A 23,605-nucleotide genomic window follows, 5' to 3' on the forward strand; every position below is an offset into this window, starting at 1 on the left:
ACCCAAGCCATGGGTGTGCCTATTGCGTATCTATTTAATGAAGCATACGCACAAACCCTAACACAACGCCCTCAAAAATATTTAGCATTGTATTTTTATTAAAGTTTTTGTTTAGTGGTTATGAGTGGTTACAATGATGAATAAGACTCCTGTATCAGAAACAGTTTCAACCACACCGACATCTCCGTACACACATCAAGGGGTGATATATGATTTTAGCATGCGAAAGTCTTATTTGAACATAGTGGTTAAGTTGACAACACAGCAATGTGTGATGTATAAAACTATTCATGCTGTAGGAACATGCAAAGTTGAATAATTAGGGCAACATTAACCGCAGCATAAACAATAGAGGCCTTGTTCGAAGCCTGATTTTATGTTTGATAATATATGATGGACAAACAGCCAACAGTCTTGCTGTCGAAACAGATGCCACCAATTCTCTAAACAGCACATGTTCACGTCACACCAATCAGTCAGACATTCACTGCCAACGTCACACTCTCATGTTGTTGGTCATCCCTTGGGTGTGTGTTGACGGAGGCATCTCGCATTTGTATTAATGAATCCCGTTCACATGGGGACCCTGAGAAGATGAACAAATAAACAACAAAAAAGTACCAATCACAATACACATACATTAACATTGTTAACTGTAATGGAATTTTTTTTTATCAACTTGTATACGTACATCGCATATTAAACCAATGTCTATGTAGGAGGTTAACGTCCAATAATTGTATGTTTTTTGTGGGAGATTTTTTATCATGCATCGATGAACACTTGGGGGTATCCTACATCATTATGACAACACTTTCTGATACAATGTTGATTTGAGGCTTTTGTGACTGCAGGAATCCATGCTGTTTGGTTCTTTCGGTAAAGTCACGTAGAAAAATAATAATAGATCACGACGTTTCGATCGCCACACAAGCAATCGTCCTCGGATGGGAACAATTGCTTGTGTGAGGACGATTGCTTGTGTGGCGATCGAAACGTCGTGATCTATTATTATTTTTCTATGTGACTTTACCGAAAGAACCAAAGAGTATACTTTCGTCCGTGCAAGCATCTTGCCTCATTCTTTTTACCGGTAATAATAACAGCAGCACAATCCCATCAGACACATTCACAAATGCATGCTGTACAGGCTGTCATTTTTGTCAACAGCCTCAATTGTTACCTTTTATGAAAAAAGCGTGAAGCATTTCAAAAATATCGACTGTGAGTGTTCAGAGGCAACATCATTAACGAGGCTTGTAGATTTGATAGCAAACACACGCGGAAATGTTTATCGATATTCAATATGTATGACACTCATGGAAAATGATAATGCTTGAGGATCAATAGCAAAGTCATACAATAAAACACTTCACTCATTTTGGGTAGCAGGGTGGCATAATTGTTGTGGTCTGGGACTGTCTGCCTTGCCCAAGCTTATATTTATTAATACATCGTCAGGAATTGATATACTTTTGTAATTTGCATTAATATGTGTATTTATTTATTTTGAGTGACTTGCTTACCTTACCTATACTTTGCACTCCGAAAGATTTTTGCATTATTCTAACTTTCTGACTCGCCTCGACTGGACATCTGTGCAAAAAGAGCTTCATAGCTCATTGGATGCCTTAGGTTGAATTTAAGATTCTGATTCTGGTAAGACTTGCACGTCACAAAAAGAAATCCAAAAGTTAAATTCCAGACTCGAACGCCTTTCTGTGTGGAGTTTGTATGTTCTTCCCTGTTTTTGCACGAGTTTCCTCCAGGTCCTCCAGTCGGCTCTCATAGCTAAAATAATATTTTTAAACACTTTTTTTAAAACACGCTTTTAAGAAATGTACTAGTAATGGCAGAACTCCACGACTCCAGGAAGTGGCCCCGAAGCTTGCCATAACGTAAGGGACCGTAGCCAATTACAGCCAACGTCAGTTGACCGTGGACAATTAGACCCAAGCCGAAACATAACATATAAAAAATAATGTCATTTTTTTTTCATGATAGAATATAGTATTGTCATCAGTATATTACATAAGTATTCCAAGTTTGCAGTCGATACAACATTGGGAAGTGGGTTAAAATTGAGTTACAAGATTTGAGGATACGACGACAACAACAGAGTTAAAATAAATCGTGCAAAATGGTATTTGCCAAACACACCATCGCTAAAAAATCACTTGCAAATGACTCAATTGGGATGACACTTAGCAAATTCATCCTTTACTGCAAAAAAACGTGTCAGAAACCTCAAAAAGGGTCTTGAGGCTCAGTGAGGCTTTGATTGGTAAACAAGCAAAATAAAATAATGCAACTAACTTTCACAAATAATCACTTAACAGTACACTATTGAGCCCTCTATTTAGTATTATTACCAAATATACTTTTAGTGATAACGACCATATTTTATTCAGCTATAACATATTTTTTTAACGTTAAAAACAGCACCCAAGAGACAGGGACAATTAATTACTTCATCGCTCGACTTCATATCTCCTGTTAATAAACCCATGCTGCAGAGATGCCAGTCAACACACCTTAAGTTGGGTGGAGTGCAGTTCGTACCAGTGCAGTTCGGCATCACTTTGGTTTGTATGGGAGGGAAACCAGCTCTTTCTGTTCCATGAGAGATTTTAGAACGCACGACCGTAAAAAGAAAAATTGTAAAAATCACGCCAATCACCCAACCATTTCAGGGGTTTCTGAGCAGATCCGTTCAGTACACACATCGAATATAATTGCATAGCTTGTACACTACACTGACGCTATCGATGTCATTTCAACACATTTTTATATATAAAGAGGATAAATGCATCTGAAGATGATGTACAATAATAAAGACGTACACGTGATGAGATAATGGCGAAAGAAGAGGGATTCTCGTTTTTGAAGCTAAAGGTACTGGGGAAAATGATTTCTGTACCGATAGATTCAAGTAGCCTCTGACCAATTCACCTGGAATGTGCCTGATCTTGTCAGATCTAAGGGCTGGGTACAGTTCGTGCTGGGATGGGCAACATGCATAAAACAGGCGTAATAGGCTGTGGGACTACAGTTTGGGGAGCAGAAGGAATTTGCAGCAAAATCCATTGCTGTACAATACTTAGAGACTGCCATGCCTGTGTTTCCCACCTTCACGAATCCCCTACAGCAACCCACACATTACAAATTAGCTCACAACTAGTTGTGGTGAAACACAGCAATCTCTGTGTAAATCACGATTCAACAACATTTTCCATGTAAAAGAGGGATGAGTTAAATTCGTCTCAATCGGCAGTTAGAAGGTTAGAGGGAAATTTATATTTCAGAGCCATGTACTGTAGATAAACTGTGTAACGTGAAAACACAGATTCCATGTGACACACACACCCAGCTAAAGAATGTTTTGGAGTGGTCCAATTCGTGATTCTGCAAACACACCCAAGCAAAATGCTATGGACAGTCACCAGTTAATGCTATTTTGAGGATACACCCATAATATTATACTTGAGAAACTCCCCCCCCCCCCCCCCCATTCTTCAAAATGGCACAGAAATAATGCATGCACGATGCAGTGCCAGATGACTATTTCTCGTAAGACTGCATCATTATTTTAAACATCAACACTGTCTCGAAAGCTGCAGGCAATGTGACCTTCGCTTGGTTAATTTTACGTTCTAAAAAAATGAATGCGTCATTGCGAGACCGTCAGAGATGCAACAGCTTGGGGAGGCATTCACCCAGCAGTGGGTTGATCATGCCTGATGATGACGATGAGAAACAAATACTCGATTGTACAGTAATGTGTTACCTTCATCCTGTCTTCCCTTTGCTTACGGAGCAAAGTCAGAATCTCCTGACGACGTTTCGCCTGATAAAATGTTAAACACAGGAACACGATGATTTACATTCATCACACGTGCATAATTGTTCAACATGATCGGTGTAAGAAATGGTAGGCAGCATGTAATTGATGTGTGTTATTAAACGCAAAGGTGTGGGAAGCTACATACACAACATCAATAATATAATTAATATACGCACACATTTTTCATATTTGGCCCTCTCTTCCACTTTTTCTTTTAACCTTGTCTTCATGGAAAAGTGTTGCTCCTCTGTGGACATGGTAGAAAAATTATGAGACAATCATATTATTTCTGTTCATTGGTGTTTTATTCAGACATTACAAATATCACGCCAGAAACAAATACATTTCATTATTCTTTTTTTTATATAATTAGCAACTCAATGAGTTATGTAACACTGCTTGCACGTAAAACATTTCTCAATACTGTACTTCTAAAATCCAAAATTATTACTTCACATACAAAATATACCTTTATAATGCAACATTTTATCATTAAGTGAAATAAATTTCGGTCTGTTATATGTTGTATGGGGCCGTCCATAAATGACGTCACGCACCTAGGGGGGGGATCAGACATTTGTGACGATGTGTGACAAGGGGGGGGGGGTTGAGAAATGTGACGTCACATAAAAATGCGCAACTTTAAATAAATATATACAACACGTTCTACTTAATTAAATACTTTTTAATAAAAAAAATTCTGCCACAACATCAGAGTGCAGCAGTACATTAAATACGCACTACAATGACAATAGTTTAAAGGGATTTGAAGCATGTTTTATTTTGGGGGGGGAGGGGAGAGCTTTGTGGCGTCATATTAAGGGGGGGGGGGTCTGACTTTTTGTGGCGCCGTGTGACGAGGGGGGGGGTCAAAAATCGTCCAAAATCGCGTGACGTAATTTATGGACGGCCCCTATGCAGTATAAATGTGTGCACTGTGAACCCAGTGGCGCCGGGTTTAGATTTCCGCCCGTGGCAAACATGAGAGGCGAGATATATCTGAACCGTGCCGAGCTCTTCCGCCTTCACAATCTCCTACAGACCAGCGTGGTGAAGTATAGTCAAATATAAACTAAACCATTTTTGATTTTACCAGATAAGGCCCACTGAGCTATATCGCTTTTTTCAGAAGCGACCTGGCTATCACAGAGTTCAAGTTCATTTATTAGGTATAGCCCTGTGAGCCATTCGGCTCTTGAATCGGGTGCAACCGCAACAAACAAAAAAAACATGAACAAGAAAACATCTTAAAGTGAATATGTGACTAAGTGCAAACAGAAAATCCAAGAAAAGACAGCAAAATATTGCAGAAAAAGCACCGTACACCAACACTGTGCAAAAATCCCAGTGGGATGCAAGTCAAACAACAACCACAAGACAACTTAGATTAAGGCCATCAATCTAACAACTTAGATTAAGTCATATAACAAATGATAGCTCAACGAAGTGGCCTATCATGGAAATTTATAGCAGCAGCTATATATTCTAAACGCCGTGATGTTGATTCTAAATGTTGAGAGAAAACCCAGAGGACCCGGAGAAAAATCCACGCGACCACGGGGAGAGAGGCACGGAAACTCCAAATATACAGCAGACGTCAGGGTCGGGAGCCAACCCATGGATACTTTCAGATTTAATTTGGCTGTAAATTAATATTGTTACAATTGTGTACAATCAAACCGTGCATTGCTATTCCTTAATAAAAACACGTGGATAGCCGTCTGTATGTGAACGTGTCTGATTCATCTGCAGCTTACTTGCGTCAGTTGAAAGTGGTGCCTGAGTATCGCTTCCTGCTGAAGACACATGCCAATACAAATTCATCAGTCAGCTTGTGTTTATCTTTCACACTTTCTGTGAAGACTCTGTGTACTTCACTTTGTATGTCCTTGAAATATCGTAACTAAGTTATAACCAGCGGTGAGTGCCTGCCAGTTTTTATTACCAAATCTCTGTGGAGTCATTCATAAGCCTACTTGTTAAATTGATCTGTGGTGTCAGTTGTGGTTTGAGATCTGTAATATCTTGTTTGATATTTTTATTATTTTATTATTTCCCTTCTACGTGACTTTACCGAAAGAACCAAGAATATCTTACCTTCCGTTTAACAAGAGAAATGCTACTTTGTCGATTATCTAACCAGCAAAGCCTCATTGAGTGTCTCACTACTTTTTCCGGAGGGTCCTGCATTGTGAATGTTTGCCAAATACCTTTAATTAGTCTTTGGCTTGTGAGAGGAGACACGAGTACCCATATAAACCCTACAAATACGATGCTGCAGTATGAATAACACACCAAAGTTGCTCTCTGTGCATGTCTCTATGTGTGCCACCACCTCTCTGTCCTACAGGTGTCCTTTTGATAGCTGTTTTTACCCTTTTATCTGGCAACAAAACTGACACCTTTTTTACAAGGAGTCTTGTTTGCATTGACCACAATACCTGCAGTCGGAATACAAACAAAAAACACACAACTCTGATAATGTATGCACTGTCCTTGAAATTGATTGGTCCACACCCGAGACAGCTTTCCTTAGAGCCTAGTCTCACATGGTGTTGGACCAGATGACGCCAAGAGGCGTCATCTGGTCCAACACCAGATAAAAGGGTAAAACAACAATTATCATATTTTTCTACTGGCAAATGAGGTTCCAAAGGTGTCCATTTCTCGACGTGCGTCTGTGCCTCTCCAACCCAGTGGCTTTTTTGCGTCTCGACGTGCCTCTCTGTCTCTCGGTGTATTCCTTCATCGCTCAGTAAAACCCAGCCAATTGAGGCCGGGGGGCTTTATATTCAGCCGGCTATGTCGGGGTCAGCGGCCCGTCAAATCATTCCGCACACGGCACACGCCACATTACCTCGAACTGCTGCTGGCTGTGGCCACGAGACACAACATGCCACGTATACCACGTTCTGCCAGCGACCCGGAAAACATTCGGCGATGAGAAAAAATAAATTCTAGATTTGAAGCTTTCGCGACTGCAAGGATTCATACTCTTAGGGTGTTTTTTTCGGTAAAGTCACGTAGGTAAAAATTAAAATAAATAAATATTTATTATCTTTATTTTTACCTATGTGACTTTACCGAAAAAACCCCAAGAGTATGAGAAAAAAGAAGCCCTGGCCAACTCCAACCACGTACGTGGGCCCCGCTCCCTGTCAGCCACCCGTAGCCGCTGCCCGATGTCGGCCGAGACGAGACGCGACTCGAGCGGCGGCTCCAGGCAGGCCGACCTCCACAGGGCCCGGGCCACCTCCACGTCCCCCGCCTCAGAGCCGGTGAACGCGGCGCAAAGCTCCCACCATCGGGTGCCCTCCTCCTCCATCATCATCTCCTCCATCGTCATCTCCTTTTCCATCGTATCTAGCTGCTGCTGCTCCTCACCGTCCCCGTCTAGGGGCGCTCGGGCCTGGCCTCCCCACTGGCCGAGGTGCGTCATGCTCCGCCCCGCGAGACCAGGAAAGACCGTAGGCTTAGTTCGCCCTCAGCTCAGGCCGCGAGTCCTTGACAACGGTTGCCATGACAACGCTTGCCTAGACAACAGTTGCTATGATGCAAGCTCATTCACAGCTTCGAGATATCGCAAGTCCAAGTATTCTTGGTTCTTTCGGTAAAGTGACGTAGAAGGGAAATAATAAAGTAATACAATTTAAACAATAAAATACACGTATTCTTGGTTCTTTCTGTAAAGTCAAGTAGAAGGGAAATAATAAAATAAAAATAATTAAAACGATCACGTTTCGATTGCAACACAAGCAATCATCATCAGGTGTGAAAACCACAGCAAGAAAAGTGGCCACTTTTTTCAAATTTTCTTGCTGTGGTTTTCACACCTGATGATGATTGCTTGTGTTGCAATCGAAACGTCGTGAGAATGTAATTGTTTTATTTATAGTATTTTATTATTTCCCTTCTACGTGACTTTACCGAAAGAACCAAGAATATTAATCCCTGCAGTCACGAAAGCTTTAAATCTAAGAATCCAGTAATTAGTGAGTTTTGGCGAAGTCCACTGTCCTTGATTAGCTTAAGTTTTGAAAGAAAACCGAATCCCACGAAGAAAAACCCACCACGCCTTTACGAGAGGATAACAAACGTACCCAAGTGTGGGACGTCAACCCGATTCAAGAGCCGAATTGGCTCACAGGGTTATACCAAATACATGAAACTGAAAAAAATGAAACATTTTTTTAAACTTCTCTGTGCTTAAATCTCCTGGTCACCTCGTGGTACAGCGGGGAATGGGAGAAAACATGTATTAAAAAGTCTATTTAATTAAGTAGAACGTGTTGTCTATATTTATTTAAAGTTGTGCATTTTGATGTGACGTCACATTGCTCACCCCCCCCCCCCGTGACGTCATTTATGGACGGCCCCTCATCGCTATTGAGGGTTCTCTAGTGGAGGCCCTTGTACGTACGTGGAACTTCTTTCGCACCATACGTAGCAACTGTGCTAATCAGAGATGCGGGAGGGGGGACAAGCTAAACACAAAACAGTTCTTAAGAAGTTATTCTCAATCTAAATTTAAAAGTACATAGCTCCAGTGGCTTCCTAATATCCGCCAGCAGTTGCGTGAGCAAGGAATCACAGGGCTGAACCATTGCTTTTTTACCCTCACCACAAATCCATGCCTTCAATACGTTCACCTCCGCCTTCATCATCCACTTTATAGGATTGACCTCCCCCTGCGTCAAAAACCGAACCGGCCGAGCCAGCCATGCAACTCGGCCGACAGGAATCAACTCGCAAATTGGGCAGAGTCGAAGAAGCCCAATCACTTAAGTAAAAAAAATACACTTAATCCAGAAAGTAAATCTTCACCGTCAACACTTTTTCAGGGAGGGTGCTGCAATGGAATGTTTGACCAATTTTAATGAGCGAATTTGTGGTATGGAAATCCGAGCACCCGCAGAAAATCACATTCCACGGAATAACAAAAAGCTCAACCCAGATTATTTCCTGCACTGCCATCTACTGACCTCCTCGCAGCAAAGCTTCATTGTGATTCACAGACGGACGTGACCAGAGGTCGCAACCAGGTACCCGATACCCATACCCTACCCGATACCCGGCTACCCATACCCGGCCGGGTACGGGTACCCGTTTGCGACCCTGGTGCGGCCGGGTATGGGTACAGGTAGGCCGTGAGTCACCGGTGAGTAACCGTTTGTCACTGATTTCGGGTAGGGTACGGGTACCCATTTGCGACCCTGGTGTGGCCGGGTATGGGTACGGGTAAGGAATCAAAACCCATTTGCGACCTCTGGACGTGACCCACCTACCCGTACCTCCAGTTCTGGATGTGCAAATCACCAACGCACATTCGACTGTTTGGCAGCAGCAGAGGAAATGCATTCTCTATCAATGCAGTGTATTTCTGGAGTTTAAAAATCTCAATTGAAAGAGGAAAAAATGCCCAACTTTGAATTAAAACAAGTTTTCATCTTCCCAGTCATACGAGTTACGTAATAGACAATGACGCCGTGTAATTGGCAGTGGTTATAAAATATACACCCAAGAAATGACACTTATTTGATGCTTGCATTGAATTATGAAATTGCTAATTATATAATGCGATTTTGTATCTGCAAGCATTTTGTATCTGCTTGCCAATTACTATTCGTTGCCAATTTTGAAAAGTAATGACAATGTAAAAACAAGCTGATCATTTTAATCAATCAGGACATTTGCACGCAATTCACGTTATTAATGCATTAGCCGTTTTAATATTTTAAAGTATGCACATTATTACACACTTGTTAAATAGAGTATTGGAAACAAATGAATGACATTTAACACTATGTACAAAAACACTTTTAATCATGCCGTACAATATCACCGTGTTCAATGCACCTTTTATATCTACACCAAGTTGTACAGATTCTGTATGTGTAGCATTAGCTTTTTTTTCTCATGCGTAGAGCCTACAGCCATGACACAAGTACCAGGCGCTGCGTGATGTGTGGGTATTCAGAGCATGCGCCCTGTCTGTGGCATGAGTAGGAGCTCTCTCTGCAGCACAGGGTCGCCCCCCACTGGTACGCGCCGGCCCCCTGCCGTGCTGTCCGTCACCAGCGTGATCTTGTTGAACACTCCGCGACCAAAGTATTTGGCCACAACAGAGAAGCCATCCGATGAATGCTGCAGCTGTCGGGAGACAATCGTGACAGAAGAGTGCAACTTATTTCAGCAATATGTAATCAAGCAGGAACTTTATACATAGCGGTTAACGACCCATTAAAATGTGATATTTTTCCAGGGACCATAATTACCAACAGAAAATTTGGCATTGTCTACAAACATTGTTTTTCAAATCGAATTGTTATAATTTTATGAAAATTAGAACTATAAATATTCAGCAATTTTCCACTTGTGTTTTATTATAGGGAACAATTATTCTGTTTATCAATGTTTCAAAAGTTTTGTGTGGATGACTAAGCCAACAATTCTAGATTTGAAGTTTTCGTGACTGCAAGGATCCATACTCTTTGGTTCTTTCGGTAAAGTCACGTAGGTGAAAAAATAAAAACAAGATAAGAAAATCACTAAATTAAATCACGACGTTTCTTATTTTTTTTCACCTACGTGACTTTACCAAAAAAGCCAACAATTGTTGGATATATTTACCAAATGATACAATACCTCATGGTTATAACTAAATAAATCAGAATGCTCCCGATCTCATCAGATCTCAGAAGCTCACCAGGTTGACCCTGGATAGTGTGCGGCAGGGTGGCCCACCATGCACATCAGATTCTTAAAAGCTGCTGGGTAATGTAGTGGGTAGCAGAGGGCATTGCAGCAAAAATCCACTGCTGTGTTGTATTTATATGTATGTATGTTTAACTTCTTTCACACCATTCGTAGCCAAACGTGCTAATCGTAGATGATACCATGTGTATGTTCACCGCCTTCTCCAACCCGGACTGACCGGCAGGAAGTGTGGTCAGGTAACCCCCACAACCACATAGAACATCGACAGCCCCTCTCATCGATCAGTGAATTCACTAAAGGGCTGTACACACACACACCTCGTGGTGAAACGTCTCATGCAGGTCCCGTGAATGCTCTTGAGCGCGAATGCGCTCCTGCAGCTTGCGGTTTTCGGGCAAACAGGCGGGGCACTCGGCATCGCTCTCGGCGTAGCCCTCGAAGCAGTGCTGGTGGTAGGCGTGCTCGCACAAGAAGTGTACAGATGGTAGCTCCAGCGGATGCTTGCACACGCTGCACTTTGTCACCTGAAAAATTTTCGCACTAGTGGAGAAAAAAGAGAGTTGTAAATCATCAACTTATAAAGTCACTAAACAGCTGTCTAGAGCGTTTTTTCATCTGTAAGTACCTTTCCTCGTAACAGTGAATACATTGTTGATAAGTACCGGTGCAACTCTACGGGAATTAGTCACAACCATGATAAAAATTTGTGTCATTTCTTTCAAGGGTAAATAAATCATACTAGGTCTCCCTTGAAATGAAAACTTGTTGTCTCAAAAGATATCACTTAGTTCTAAATAAAAGCCAATGAAACATAAGCATAGCTTCAGGAATGCAAATAAGTTGATAATGATGAACACAGACAGTCTTTTCTCATATTTCAAACTGAGAATATTATTAGGGGTTGGCGCAATGCGCTATGAACTCAGCGACCCGAGCTTGATTTGTGGCCAAGGATAACATCAGTGGCAAGCAATATATGAACTGGTCCTAGGCCTCCCTTCACAAACCTACACTGCATTAATCAGCATGGCGCAGTATGGTCAAGTATAGGGAAGGTTTGATAAAACAGTAGAAAGATTAATTGCTGTACATTTTTTTTATTTAAAGAAAAATGTATTAACTTCGACAACTTATTATTTTCCAAAATCGAATTGTTCCTATTTCATAGTCATGCATGACGGTTATTAAAAGATCCAAATAGTTCATTAGAAACTAGATTACAGTAACAACTGCTACAATTGTGTATTACAGTTTGAGTAAAACCTTGGTGGGCAAAGAGGCTTTGTGTACAAGTGGTGCTGTAACTGTGCACACACACCCATATGTATGTATAACTTCTATGTATAACCGTGCTAATCGGAGGTTTGGGGGAAGGACAACAAACTACACAAAAAGCAATTTAAAAAAAATTAGTTTTCAATCGAGATTATTTAAAAGTGCATAGCTCCAGTGATTTCCTAATATCAGAAGGAAGAGCGTTCCAGACGACCACAGAAGCGCATCTGAAAGCGCGCGATGTGGTGACCATCTTTGTTCGATGGCCAGTCAAAAGCTGCTGTGAGGATGACCAGAGTTCGTGTGATGGTTTATTCTCCAGCACATATACACACCTGGTGCGCAGCTCCTCAATATGGCCACGGATCTTCTCCGTTTCCTCTCGATACCCACGCACGTACTGCTCATCCTCCGCTATCTGCTCGCACTCTGACTGTAGCCGCCGGATGATGTAGTCCTTGATGACTGCCAGTGTGGCTGTTGAGTTGTGAGCCAGGGTCTGCACCACTGACAATATGTACGTACCACGACAGAGATTTAATAAGTTTAATATCAGGAACATTTGACCAAATCACCCAGAAGAATACGTTCGACCCCACAGATATTGAAAACTCGGCACGGTGGAGCCTGGATAGAGCTTGGAAGGGCAACCACGATGCACAAAACAGGTGTTATAGACTGCTGTGGGATTGTTGGGGGCCGCGCAGCAACATTGTTGAACTGTCCTTCTATGCTCAGAACCACCTTCAAACCAAACCGCACTGACCAGCATGGTGAAGTATGATCAGATAACCCCTCTCCCTATTACCTATAGGGTGTATGGAGGCCCTCATCCAACAATTGATTGACAATGGTATGTACATTAGGAACTGTGATAATTATAAATGTCGAAAAGAGCGTTTAACAGTCATAACATTGACAATATTTATGAATGCGAATGTGCAATGTGGCTGCGGTGGTTTTACCAAGAAGGGGCGGCATGAGGTTGTTTTGGTCGATGTGCTGTAGCACCTCCGTGATGAACGGCCGACAGTTTTCCTCCTTCCGAGCAAAATATCCCAGGGCCTGCTCCCAAAGGCAGCTCTCACGATCACTGTAGCGCTTGCACGCTTCGATTACACGTTGGTAGTCATCGCTCTCCATGTGAAACCGCACTATCTGCTGATATCTGCTCCGGGAAACAAATACGCAGAATTCTTATATCCACACACATGTAATGATGTAGAAAATCATTACGGTCACACTTGCCAAAGGAGTGCATTTAATGAGGCATCCAGCATCTGCTGTTGCCACACTGTGCTTTTCTTCCCTAATTGCTTCACTTTATCATCCCATACCCTTAGGCTCTCAATCTTCCGAATAAATGTTTTTTTGCAATATCGCAAATAGTGCTCAACAACGGATGCTCATGAGTCATGGCAAACGTAACTTTATTATTCAGTAATATTTACAGAGTTCATAAAGCGGAAAATGTGCCCACTCACAGCTGTGCCTTCTCGTAGAGGAACAGAATGCCATCCTTGAAGTTGTTCATCTGACACATAATGAGGGCCTTGTCGAAGTTGCTGTTGAACGCTCCGCTCGTCAGCAAAGCCATTGTGGCATTTTCCAGGTTGTTTTTTTTCTAACTCATCAAAACGAAAGAAAACCGAGTGTCATTACTTCCATGTGCTCCTATTAGAGAGAAAATGCCTGCTGCGTTTGTGAACACTGCAGCCATTTGCTCCACCACACAATGCAGTTATTAAAAAATTGAATATCTTGCATCTCCTGCTATTCTCTTCTGTTTAAAACCTCTGAATAATATTACTGATGAGCTACAACTTGAGCCTAATTAACATGAAATATGTACACAAGCATCAACACATATTAATGTTTGCAAGGCAGAACTAAAATTGCATGATTATGAGTTAACTTAAAACAAACGTTGAGTCATCCGTGTACTTTTTATTAGAATTCAACTCCCATTATGGTATGTCTAACAAACTCAATTAAAGCTGTCATTGTGTAACATGAATGTAAATATATTTTGACAAACAACCGAACCATTTGGGCAAAAGTATACCTACCAAACGCTCAGAAAGTTCAACCTGGTTAAGCAGTGATTGGTAGTGGTCTGTCTTATACCCCCTTGAAGAGAGGTACAAATATACAATGGGAAAATGTGTAACTAAAATGTCTCTGATTTCATGTATCTCAATATCTCCCACCAGCAAAAGGAGAGAAATAGAGATAGACAACCCACTTAACTGTCTGCACCTACTTACATAATTTAATATCAATAACACCTAATAGCTAAGCAATGAATCGTATTCTGATGCAGGCACACCTGTGGATCAGTCTCGTGCATCCAATCGCACAGGTAAAGCTCCAGCAAGGTGTCGTTGACACCCTGCGAACATCGTGGCTGCACCTCAGCCATGTGCTCCAAAAATGCTTTCAGCTGCTCCCGGTTATTGGCATATATGTGGATGAATTCCTCCGGGTTTGCCTGCGCGAGTACACAATTGAAAACGTCAGATCAACGCAGACAAAACAGGCATCCAACCTGGACCACAATTACATTCACTTAGTTACAGCAAATCCATGTACCGTTTACAGTTCAATTCGCCTTTATAGATTCATGTTTAAAAAAAGCAAACCACAGTGCCATGTGTATGGCAGCTACTTTTACAAACGTGGGAGGAAAAAACAAGGATGTGCCAGGCAGACGTTTCTTGCTCAAGAATTTGTCATGCCGTTGTTCTATTCTTGCAAACATTACAATTTAGTTTCTACTTGTTATGTTCAAAGAGGGAATTTCGTGCGACTGAATTAACCTTTTCAGTTTCTGCCGCAAAGGCAGAGGTATCCCCGTCGCCGCCGTGGGGATCGGCTCGCGGCCGGTACCCCGTGCACAGAACTTTGAGCAGCCCTGTCGTCTCCACTGGGGCGTACTGCACCAATGTCTTGCCGTACTTCTTCAGGTTGCTCTCGGCCTGCTCAAACGGCAGCTTGGCAATGTACACCAGAGCTTTGTGGCAGTCCTGCACACGTGAGTGACGTCCACAAAGCAGAAGGGGAAAGAAAAAAGACAAAGCATGTTTTGGGACTTGTGAAATATACTTTTGCTTACATTCACAATTACATTTTTTCCCAAGGAAGATAGCAGACTGACATATTATTTAACTAGAGCATGTGATTTACAAAGATGTGATTTGAGTTACATACGTAAAAAAAACAAGATCTAGTTTTGGCCTTCAGAGAACCATAACATAGTTTGGTGCCGTACCGCATACACCTGCATATCTAGTTGGTGATATACTGTGCTCCTCTGCAGCAGTCCAATACAAGAAACACACCCTGCTGGAAGACTTTATTCCCATATTTCAGTCATGAAATTGCAATATTAAATAACTGTTATGGCATGCTACTTTAATGCACCAGAGAGACGGTATGAATTGATTAGCAAAATACAGTTTAAATTGACTTAGTTTTTCACATCTGTTGTAAGGAAGCAGTAAAGCATGATGATGAGTAAATCATAAAAAGCTTTCTAGACTTGACGTTTTCGTGACTGCAAGGATCCATACTCTTGGTTCTTTCGGTAAAGTCACGTAGGTAGAGAAAATAAAATAAAACACGACGTTTTGGGCGCAACACAAGCGTCCGTCATCAGGCGGGGACAACCACAGCAAAAACAATCGCAGAAGTATGCCAAAGAGATGACTATGACAAGGGATTATATAGGAGCCTCCTTTGAGTCTTGCTCGTCTCCTACTGGACATCTGTCAAGAAGAGCTTTATAGCTCATCAGATTTCTCCAGTATAAATAAATATTCTGATTCTTGCTAGAACTCTTGCGAGATTAACACAATTTTAGTGATAAAATGGTGAAGCGTGCAGGGGTCATGGGTAAAAAGTGACCTTGATGTCTTCGAGCTGGATCTTGAGGTACCACTCGTGCTGTGCGTCCTTCTCAGCCAGGTAGAGCGCATGGTCATAGTATCCTGCCTGGCGGAGCACCTTGATGGCCGTCTCGACGTCGAACGCCACTTCACTCGTCTGTTAACATAACAGGCACGCACGTTTAACGTTACAATGCGAGCTACAATTTTAAACAGAGGAAAGTGTTGCTGGGGAAGACATTTCCTTGTTTGTTAATCATCTCCAGAAAAATGTATAATGGTGAAGGTAATCATTCACAGCCCTTTTGTCAATCCACTGCTGTATGAAGGCCTTCACATACCAGGTCAGTATTCGGGTTGTTTGTACATATTTTACCACACAGGTCAGTGTAGATTAGTCCAAATTCCCATTTAAGGACCATATATCCACATGACGAAATGTTCTCCACGATGCTAAAGAATTAATACAGTAGTAGTTTATACGTCAATTTGGAAGTGATACAAAATATTACTTAAGTACACTCCAGCATACCTTTATGAACTCTTCCAGCTTCGAGCTGTCCTTGAGCTTGGTATAGCAGTTGAGCAACAACGTGGTGTGGTCCTTGTTTGCTCGGGATTGGCGATGCAGGGCCTGCAGGTATGCCGTTAAGTTGTGGATTCGCTGAGCGTCTAAGAACTTGCGAATGACATATGACGGCTCCAACTTGCCAATGGTCCTGGTGAAAAAAAAACTTCATTCAACACTACACATAGTATACATCTCATAAACCAATGCTCTAAATTTAATGCACATGTATTGCACTCATATGTTAAGTCACAATTCAGATACTTTCATGTAAAATAACACTGGTCAACAAAAAAAAATTCTGGCCTGGACATTTGCAGCTGTTTTAGACTAATTTCAGGGTGCTGATTTATGCTATCGGCATACCCCATTTTCATTGATTTTACCCGAAATTAACTCTGTCACTTATGATTGCAAGTTGTTGCGAGTCAGTGACTGCTTTAGTGTTAAAATATGGTGCTGTATTTTTAGGATAGTGTGTTTATAATATCATTTTATGTAGATATCCACATTTATTTAATATTTTTCTTCTGCCGTTTTTATTGAAAATGCAATATTTGATATCTCAAAAACCTGATGTGATAGACAAAAACTGATGCCAGATTTGGAATCAGCATCCCAAAATTACCTTAAAACCGTTGGAATACCATATGCCAGAAAAAGTGTGTTGACCAGTGTTATTAATAACATCATAAGAATAAAGACAAGTGCTCTCAATGCAGTGTTCGTATGCCTCTTTCAGCTGACGCACCTTATGTACTGCTGGATGGCTCCATCATGATCTCCCTTGCTGTACAGGTGATCCCCATACTGCCGAAAGATCTCTGCTAATCCATCCGTGTCCAGGTGTTGTGTCTTTGCCACGCTGATAGCCAGCACGTACAGATTTTTCTTAAACAGCATCTGTTGTGATGGTAATGAAATGCATGTTACTGCTACTGTACCGGGTACATCCATCATGCCTGAACCTAAGCTCAGCTGTCACACCCAATGGATTTCATAATTTTTTCAACATTTACCCATTTTTGTTGGAATGGCACCTTTGGTGTCATCTCATCCCCATGACCACCTACATAGGAAGGCTACTGAATACATAGAGACTCATCTAAATTCCTTTTGGTTCTAGAGTTAAAAGCAGAGTGACTGACAAGTGTAAAAACTCTTTAGATAAAGCAATACTAATATAATTTGAAAATAATGTAATTCAGCCATCCATCAATTGGGTGCCTTGAGTGACCTGTTGCTCCATTCAAAGTTTTCCGCCACTCTCCAATAGATTTACATTGTGGAAAAGGAATATTTTTTTCCCATCTTTGTTTAATTTTCTTATTCTTGAACTATTTGAGTTATTTTTTTATATATATATAAGAGCAGAAATATAACCACCTTTGAACAAACCAATAATAGTAAGATAATGCAGACAAGGAATATATCAAACAAATTATTTTGTTTCCTGGTCTTTTGAATTCTTTAGGGTGGAAAGGATCGATTTGTTTTTGTCTGGTACAATAAGTTAATGTTCCTTACCTCCAGCTTGGTCTGCGTGTCCTTCTCATGCAGGGCAACCAGCTTGTTGTCGCCCGTTAACACAAAGAGGGAGCCCCACTCCACCAGCACGTCCACCACGTGAGGGAAGGGTGCCGAGTAGGCAATCAGCTTGTTCTCCAAGTCGTACACCGTCACCATGTGCATGTCCATCGCTTGCCGGTCCAAGCCACTCCCTGACGATCTGTAAATTTAACATCTGGTCTTCATTACAGAAATTACCACCGTCTTTAAGAGTCAGTAAACAAATTATTAGCCCAGAGAAAATAGATTTTAAAATGTCATTGACAGACACGTTAGCTCTAGATTTGAAGCTTTCGTGACTGCAAGGATTCATATTCTTAGGTTTTTTCGGTAAAGTCACGTAGGTAAAAAATTATAATTAATAAAAGTAAAATAAAAATAAAAAAAGATTTAACTACACTTATTTGGACCATCTTATTTGACAGACAACTATTACAGGTTACTGATAGACAGCCAGTTCTGTTTTACCAGGTTTAGCTTTCTTTTTTCACACTTTTGTCATGTAGGCCAGGCTTAGTCACAAACCGAACCTCTCCATAATAAAGGCTCAGTCTTTTGTTATGTAGCCTATTACCATCTACATGGCAGAGTCTCGGTCTCATTTGCAGGATTTGTTATGTAGGCTAGGCGCTAGTCACAAACCGCACCTCTCCATAATAAAGGCTCAGTCATTTGTTATGCATTCTATTCTTAGTCTTAAGCCTCACCTTACCATATTAATAAAAAGTGTGCCGTTCCTGGCCCTGCCCCCCTCAACCATTATATATACGGAGTGGTATCTCCTGTAATCCCTCATTTACTTGATACAGCTGTCGGGCTGTGACGGTTCCACCTGAAGGCGGAAGCTTGTGTTGCCTCTGAAACGTCGTGATTTTTATTTTTATTTTACTTTTATTAATTTAAATTTTTTACCTACGTGACTTTACCGAAAAAACCTAAGAATAAGACACGTTAGCCTTATACGGAAAATAATATTACGTAAAATAACCCCCCACAATCCGCACGGCGTGGGGAGGCCCTCATCCAGCAGTGAATTCCAAAAAGGGCCACACAGGCACATTTATTAAAATTGGCCATTTATATTGAATTACTCATTATCATCATCATCATTGATCACTCATAAAGGTTCGACATTTCTCAAATGGGCTGCACGAAACGTGGACCCACCTAGGCATGGACTTCGAGTCCTTGGAGACAACGACCAGGTATCCGCGGAACCAGCACACGAGGCGTTTCTCTCCCTCGAAGGCGAAGCAGGGCCCACGCTCCTCGGGCTGGTACATGTACACGCAGTCGTCGCGCGCCACGATGAACTGATTGTCCTGCGAGAGGTCGCTGAGCGTGGAGCAGCGCAGGGCACATCCGTGGGGGTCCAGCACGTGCCGCTCAATCTTTGCCTGGAGTATGTATGACTAGGGAACGTCAAAACAAGAGTGGAGAAGAAACCTTAGTATTTAGAAAAATGTAGAGAACATCTACGACCGACAAGGAGTGATTATTCAGCACATGTGTAAATGCTACATCGTTTGTGTTGACGACAGGACTGACAGATGGCGACTGCTTGTGTAGGCCTTCATTCAGCAGTGAACAGATCATGGTAGCTGATGATGTATATGTAATGCATTGTTTGAAGCCACAGAGTAAAAAAAAAATGTACAAATACAATGAAAATACTTTTTCTTATTTATTTTAAAATCAATGGTTGAAGCTACAAACAAGCTGAAAATTAGTATAAGAGAACAGTGGGAAAAAATTGTTCATTTTAAATGTTTTATTAAAATGTGACATATGCAGTGTGATTTAAATGCATCAAATATGAATATTCAATAAAAAATATATATTCAAATACGGGTTCTTAATTTTTCAGTATAAAGGCTGGCAAGGTGTAAGATTTTTTTGTGTCTGTTATTAAACCACACAAAATTGTATAGTCACCTGCACGTTGTCGGTGGTCACCACGAAGAGGTGCATCACCTTGCCCACCTGGCGGAAGGCCAGGCCCGTGATGGGGTACGTGCTCTCATGCACCACCTGTGTCTTGCTGTGGCGGTCACGTGTGATATCTCCCTTGATAAGAACCACGCTGCCGTCCGTGAATCCTGCAGCACAAACGCAGCAGTGGCCCTCACTTGCAAAACAGCAGCCAGTAACCGCCCACGCATGACAAAACATTTCAACGTGTCCAAATCCAACCGTATCTCAGGACGCTGTACAGAAACAGTAGGTCGGTTAGATAAATGAAGTAGGCCCATTGGCAGAGGAAATAATTAATGCCTTGAGCCTGGATTTAACAGTGGCAGGAAATCAACAACACAAATTGGTCGATGGCAGTTTTAGACAATGAGGGTAGCAGAGGAGAATGGTCAAATTACAACTGAAGGACAGTTGATTGAGGGATTCGTTGAAAACAAAATGTATGTTTCCTGGTATTTGGATTATATGGATGACCACATTTCCAGGGTCTCTCGTTATCAATATTCACAAATGCTAAAACACTCTCCAAGTGTCAGGTATTTACCTATGCCCATGTAGTTGAGGCCCTCATGGATGGCAAGGCAAGTCACTTCGGTCGGCTTGTTGCTGGGGATGGCTCTGAAGATGCGGCAACACAGTGGGATGCCTGTCTTGTCACGTTTGTCCATATTCCACACTTTTACCTATGTTGACGAATAGACAAAAATACGTAATTGAGCAATTTCCTCAGAGAGTTACATACTTAATAGGAAAGCCAATTTGTTTAATAAGCAACATTATTTAGCGATTATAAGTAATAAGTGAATGGCATGCACATGTATAATTCAAATGTCTTGAATTATTGAACAAAACTAAAGATTAGAGATGGCACAGTGACCAGCGTGGGCCCTGGGCCCCTTCTCCAACCCACAATGACCAGCGTGCTGGCACATGGTCATACAACCCCATGACCAGGGGTCGCCAACCTGCGACTCCGGAGTCACATGCGGCTCTTTAAGGACTTTTTCGGTGACGCTATTTATTAAGGACCACAATCGTGTATTCACAAACATTTTTACAAAATTCGGAAAAATGGCTCTTGTTATTTTGGTTGCCGGCTCCTGCCCATGACCGAAAAGGGTGGGTAGGCCTTCACCGAGAAGTGGATTTACAAAGGGCTATAAATTAATCTATTTTACGAGATGTGTATTCAAATCCAGCGTTTTTAAATATCTAATTAGTGATGCAGTTACTTGACAATGTGGAATATCGATTTGCAATGCTTCACATTCCCATTGGCTGCAAAACGAGCATCAGAATTTACTTGCCATGGGGTTGATTCCTTGCTCGTCTTCGCCCACCGACACGAACAGGTTGTGCTGCTTCAGCTGGTACAGGTGCGACACCCGCAGTTCGTACGCCTTGAAGCTGCTCAGCTGCAGATTCCGATTGAGGAAGTGAATGTTCCCTTCGAAATGTGCGCGTGTTAAGGAACTTCAAGAGCATCGCACGAGTTGTCACTGCAGACATGTTCACAGATTATGCCTAACTTTCCATAAAATACAACTCATCTGCTCTATTACCCACACAATTGTCAGTTCATATATAACATGCATTTCCTGCCTGTGACGCTATCAATGTAGTCCCAACGCAAACCCTGATATGTAAATTTGAATTCCATTTGTCCAAACCTTTGTGTTGGTACAAGTGCGCGGACACAACCTTATTCTAGCCAGTACAGGGGTTCTCAACACTGCGAGTCGGGGCAAGCTGCGTGGAATATCGCGCAGGAGACATTTGGAACGCGCACAACTTGGGGGCCACGTTGCTGCATGAAACATGAAGACACCGCACACGACAAACGCGTATCACCGGTATGGCGAGGGCATGTGATTTATGTCTCTGTAGCATTAATAACCTAGGGTGGTGGGGGGGGCATGGACCAGTGGTGTTGTTTTGGTGGGGGGGGGCACACCAAGAAGTTTGATGAGACCCACCGCAATCCCCGATACACTCAGCGGTGTCTGCCCGAGAGAGCGGTGGCGCAGCGGTTAGCGCACCGCGCTACGGAACCCGCAGACCCGGGTTCGATTCCCGCTTCACGACCAACACCAGTGACGATTGTCTGAACCGGTCCCGCGTCTCCCCTAGGCCGACTCGGCCTCTTAATGAGTACCTGGTGCGGTGTCTAAGACATCGCCGCTGCAGAAGACAAAGGCGGCCGGGCGTGGCGCTGACCACCCACCTCCTCGTGTGCCGTCTCCGCCTTCATAGGTGCTACTCGCTGACGGGGAACTCGCCCCCCAAACATTCTGTTAGGAGGCGATACACGAGCGGGGGTATTTGCCTTGTTGTTTTATGTTTCTCGCCCGACTCGGCGGGGAAGGCCAAAAGGATATCCCCGAACAGCATCTGCCCGCGTCCGCAGGCGCACACGCTGACGTTGAGCGCCGCGAGGCCGTCGAAGGCCCCGGCGCCTCCCGCGGGGTCCCGCGCCGCCTCTTTGTCGAAGAAGGCGAAGCGCCGCCACTGCAGGAACGCCATGGCTCTTACCCCTTCCTCCCGCTACCCGCCTCACTAAAACCCTACAACGGATCAGCTTGCCTCACTAAAACCCTACAACGGATCGGCGCGCCTCACTAAAACCCTACAACGGATCGGCGCGACTCACTAAAACCCTACAACGGATCGGCGCGCCTCACTAAAACCCTACAACAGATCGGCACGCCTCACACAAACCCTACAACGGATCGGCACGCCTCACACAAACCCTACAACGGATCGGCGCGCCTCACTAAAACCCTACAACGTATCAGCGCGCCTCACTAAAACCCTACAACGGATCGGCGCGCCTCACTAAAACCCTACAACGGATCTGCGCGCCTCACTAAAACCCTACAACAGATCGGCGCGCTTCACACAAACCCTACAACGGATCGGCGCGTCTCACACAAACCCTACAACGGATCGGCGCGCCTCACACAAACCCTACAACGGATCGGCGCGCCTCACACAAACCCTACAACGGATCTGCACGCCTCACTAAAACTCTACAACGGATCGGCGCCTCACACAAACCCACACAAACCCTACAACGGATCGGCGCGCCTCACACAAACCCTACAACGGATCGGCACGCCTCACACAAACCCTACAACGGATCGGCGCGCCTCACTAAAACCCTACAACGTATCGGCGCGCCTCACTAAAACCCTACAACGGATCGGCGCGCCTCACACAAACCCTACAACGGATCGGCGCGCCTCACACAAACCCTACAACGGATCGGCGCGCCTCACACAAACCCTACAACGGATCTGCACGCCTCACTAAAACTCTACAACGGATCGGCGCCTCACACAAACCCACACAAACCCTACAACGGATCGGCGCGCCTCACTAAACTCTACAACGCATCGGCGCCTCACACAAACCCACACAAACCCTACAACGGATCGGCGCGCCTCACACAAACCCTACAACGGATCGGCACGCCTCACACAAACCCTACAACGGATCGGCGCGCCTCACTAAAACCCTACAACGTATCAGCGCGCCTCACTAAAACCCTACAACGGATCGGCACGCCTCACTAAAACCCTACAACGGATCTGCGCGCCTCACTAAAACCCTACAACAGATCGGCGCGCTTCACACAAACCCTACAACGGATCGGCGCGCCTCACACAAACCCTACAACGGATCGGCGCGCCTCACACAAACCCTACAACGGATCGGCGCGCCTCACACAAACCCTACAACGGATCTGCACGCCTCACTAAAACTCTACAA

At 43.1% G+C, this 23,605-nt stretch overlaps 2 protein-coding genes across 4 annotated transcripts; both read right to left on the reverse strand.

Annotated features, from left to right (window-relative positions):
• Positions 1 to 78: 78 nt before the first annotated feature.
• On the reverse strand, positions 79 to 8,132 carry HOATZ (HOATZ cilia and flagella associated protein). 3 transcript variants are annotated; one of them, XM_078595018.1, is made up of 6 exons: positions 6,986 to 8,132; positions 5,602 to 5,637; positions 4,021 to 4,091; positions 3,788 to 3,847; positions 2,535 to 2,613; positions 79 to 586 (listed from the first exon to the last, which is right to left on the reverse strand). In XM_078595018.1, exons 1-5 carry the CDS (start codon positions 7,281 to 7,283, stop codon positions 2,578 to 2,580), a joined length of 501 nt encoding a protein of 166 aa, XP_078451144.1. In that variant the 5' UTR covers positions 7,284 to 8,132; the 3' UTR covers positions 79 to 586; positions 2,535 to 2,577. The 3 variants fall into 3 exon arrangements, with proteins under 3 accessions (XP_078451144.1, XP_078451143.1, XP_078451142.1); XM_078595017.1 differs by having other exon boundaries at positions 2,563 to 2,613; positions 5,602 to 5,640; XM_078595016.1 differs by having other exon boundaries at positions 5,602 to 5,640.
• A 569-nt stretch (positions 8,133 to 8,701) lies between these two features.
• VPS11 (VPS11 core subunit of CORVET and HOPS complexes) lies at positions 8,702 to 22,394 on the reverse strand. The gene is made up of 16 exons (XM_078595009.1): positions 22,211 to 22,394; positions 21,142 to 21,288; positions 20,379 to 20,517; positions 19,796 to 19,959; positions 19,028 to 19,272; positions 17,819 to 18,020; positions 17,043 to 17,194; positions 16,256 to 16,442; positions 15,743 to 15,880; positions 14,656 to 14,862; positions 14,166 to 14,327; positions 13,321 to 13,460; positions 12,802 to 13,004; positions 12,172 to 12,343; positions 10,879 to 11,101; positions 8,702 to 9,994 (listed from the first exon to the last, which is right to left on the reverse strand). Exons 1-16 carry the CDS (start codon positions 22,355 to 22,357, stop codon positions 9,818 to 9,820), a joined length of 2,805 nt encoding a protein of 934 aa, XP_078451135.1. The 5' UTR covers positions 22,358 to 22,394; the 3' UTR covers positions 8,702 to 9,817.
• Positions 22,395 to 23,605: the final 1,211 nt, after the last annotated feature.

Source organism: Lampetra planeri, chromosome 5, assembly GCF_965212315.1.
Source record: "Lampetra planeri chromosome 5, kcLamPlan1.2.h2, whole genome shotgun sequence".
In the NCBI taxonomy this organism is placed as follows: domain Eukaryota; kingdom Metazoa; phylum Chordata; class Hyperoartia; order Petromyzontiformes; family Petromyzontidae; genus Lampetra; species Lampetra planeri.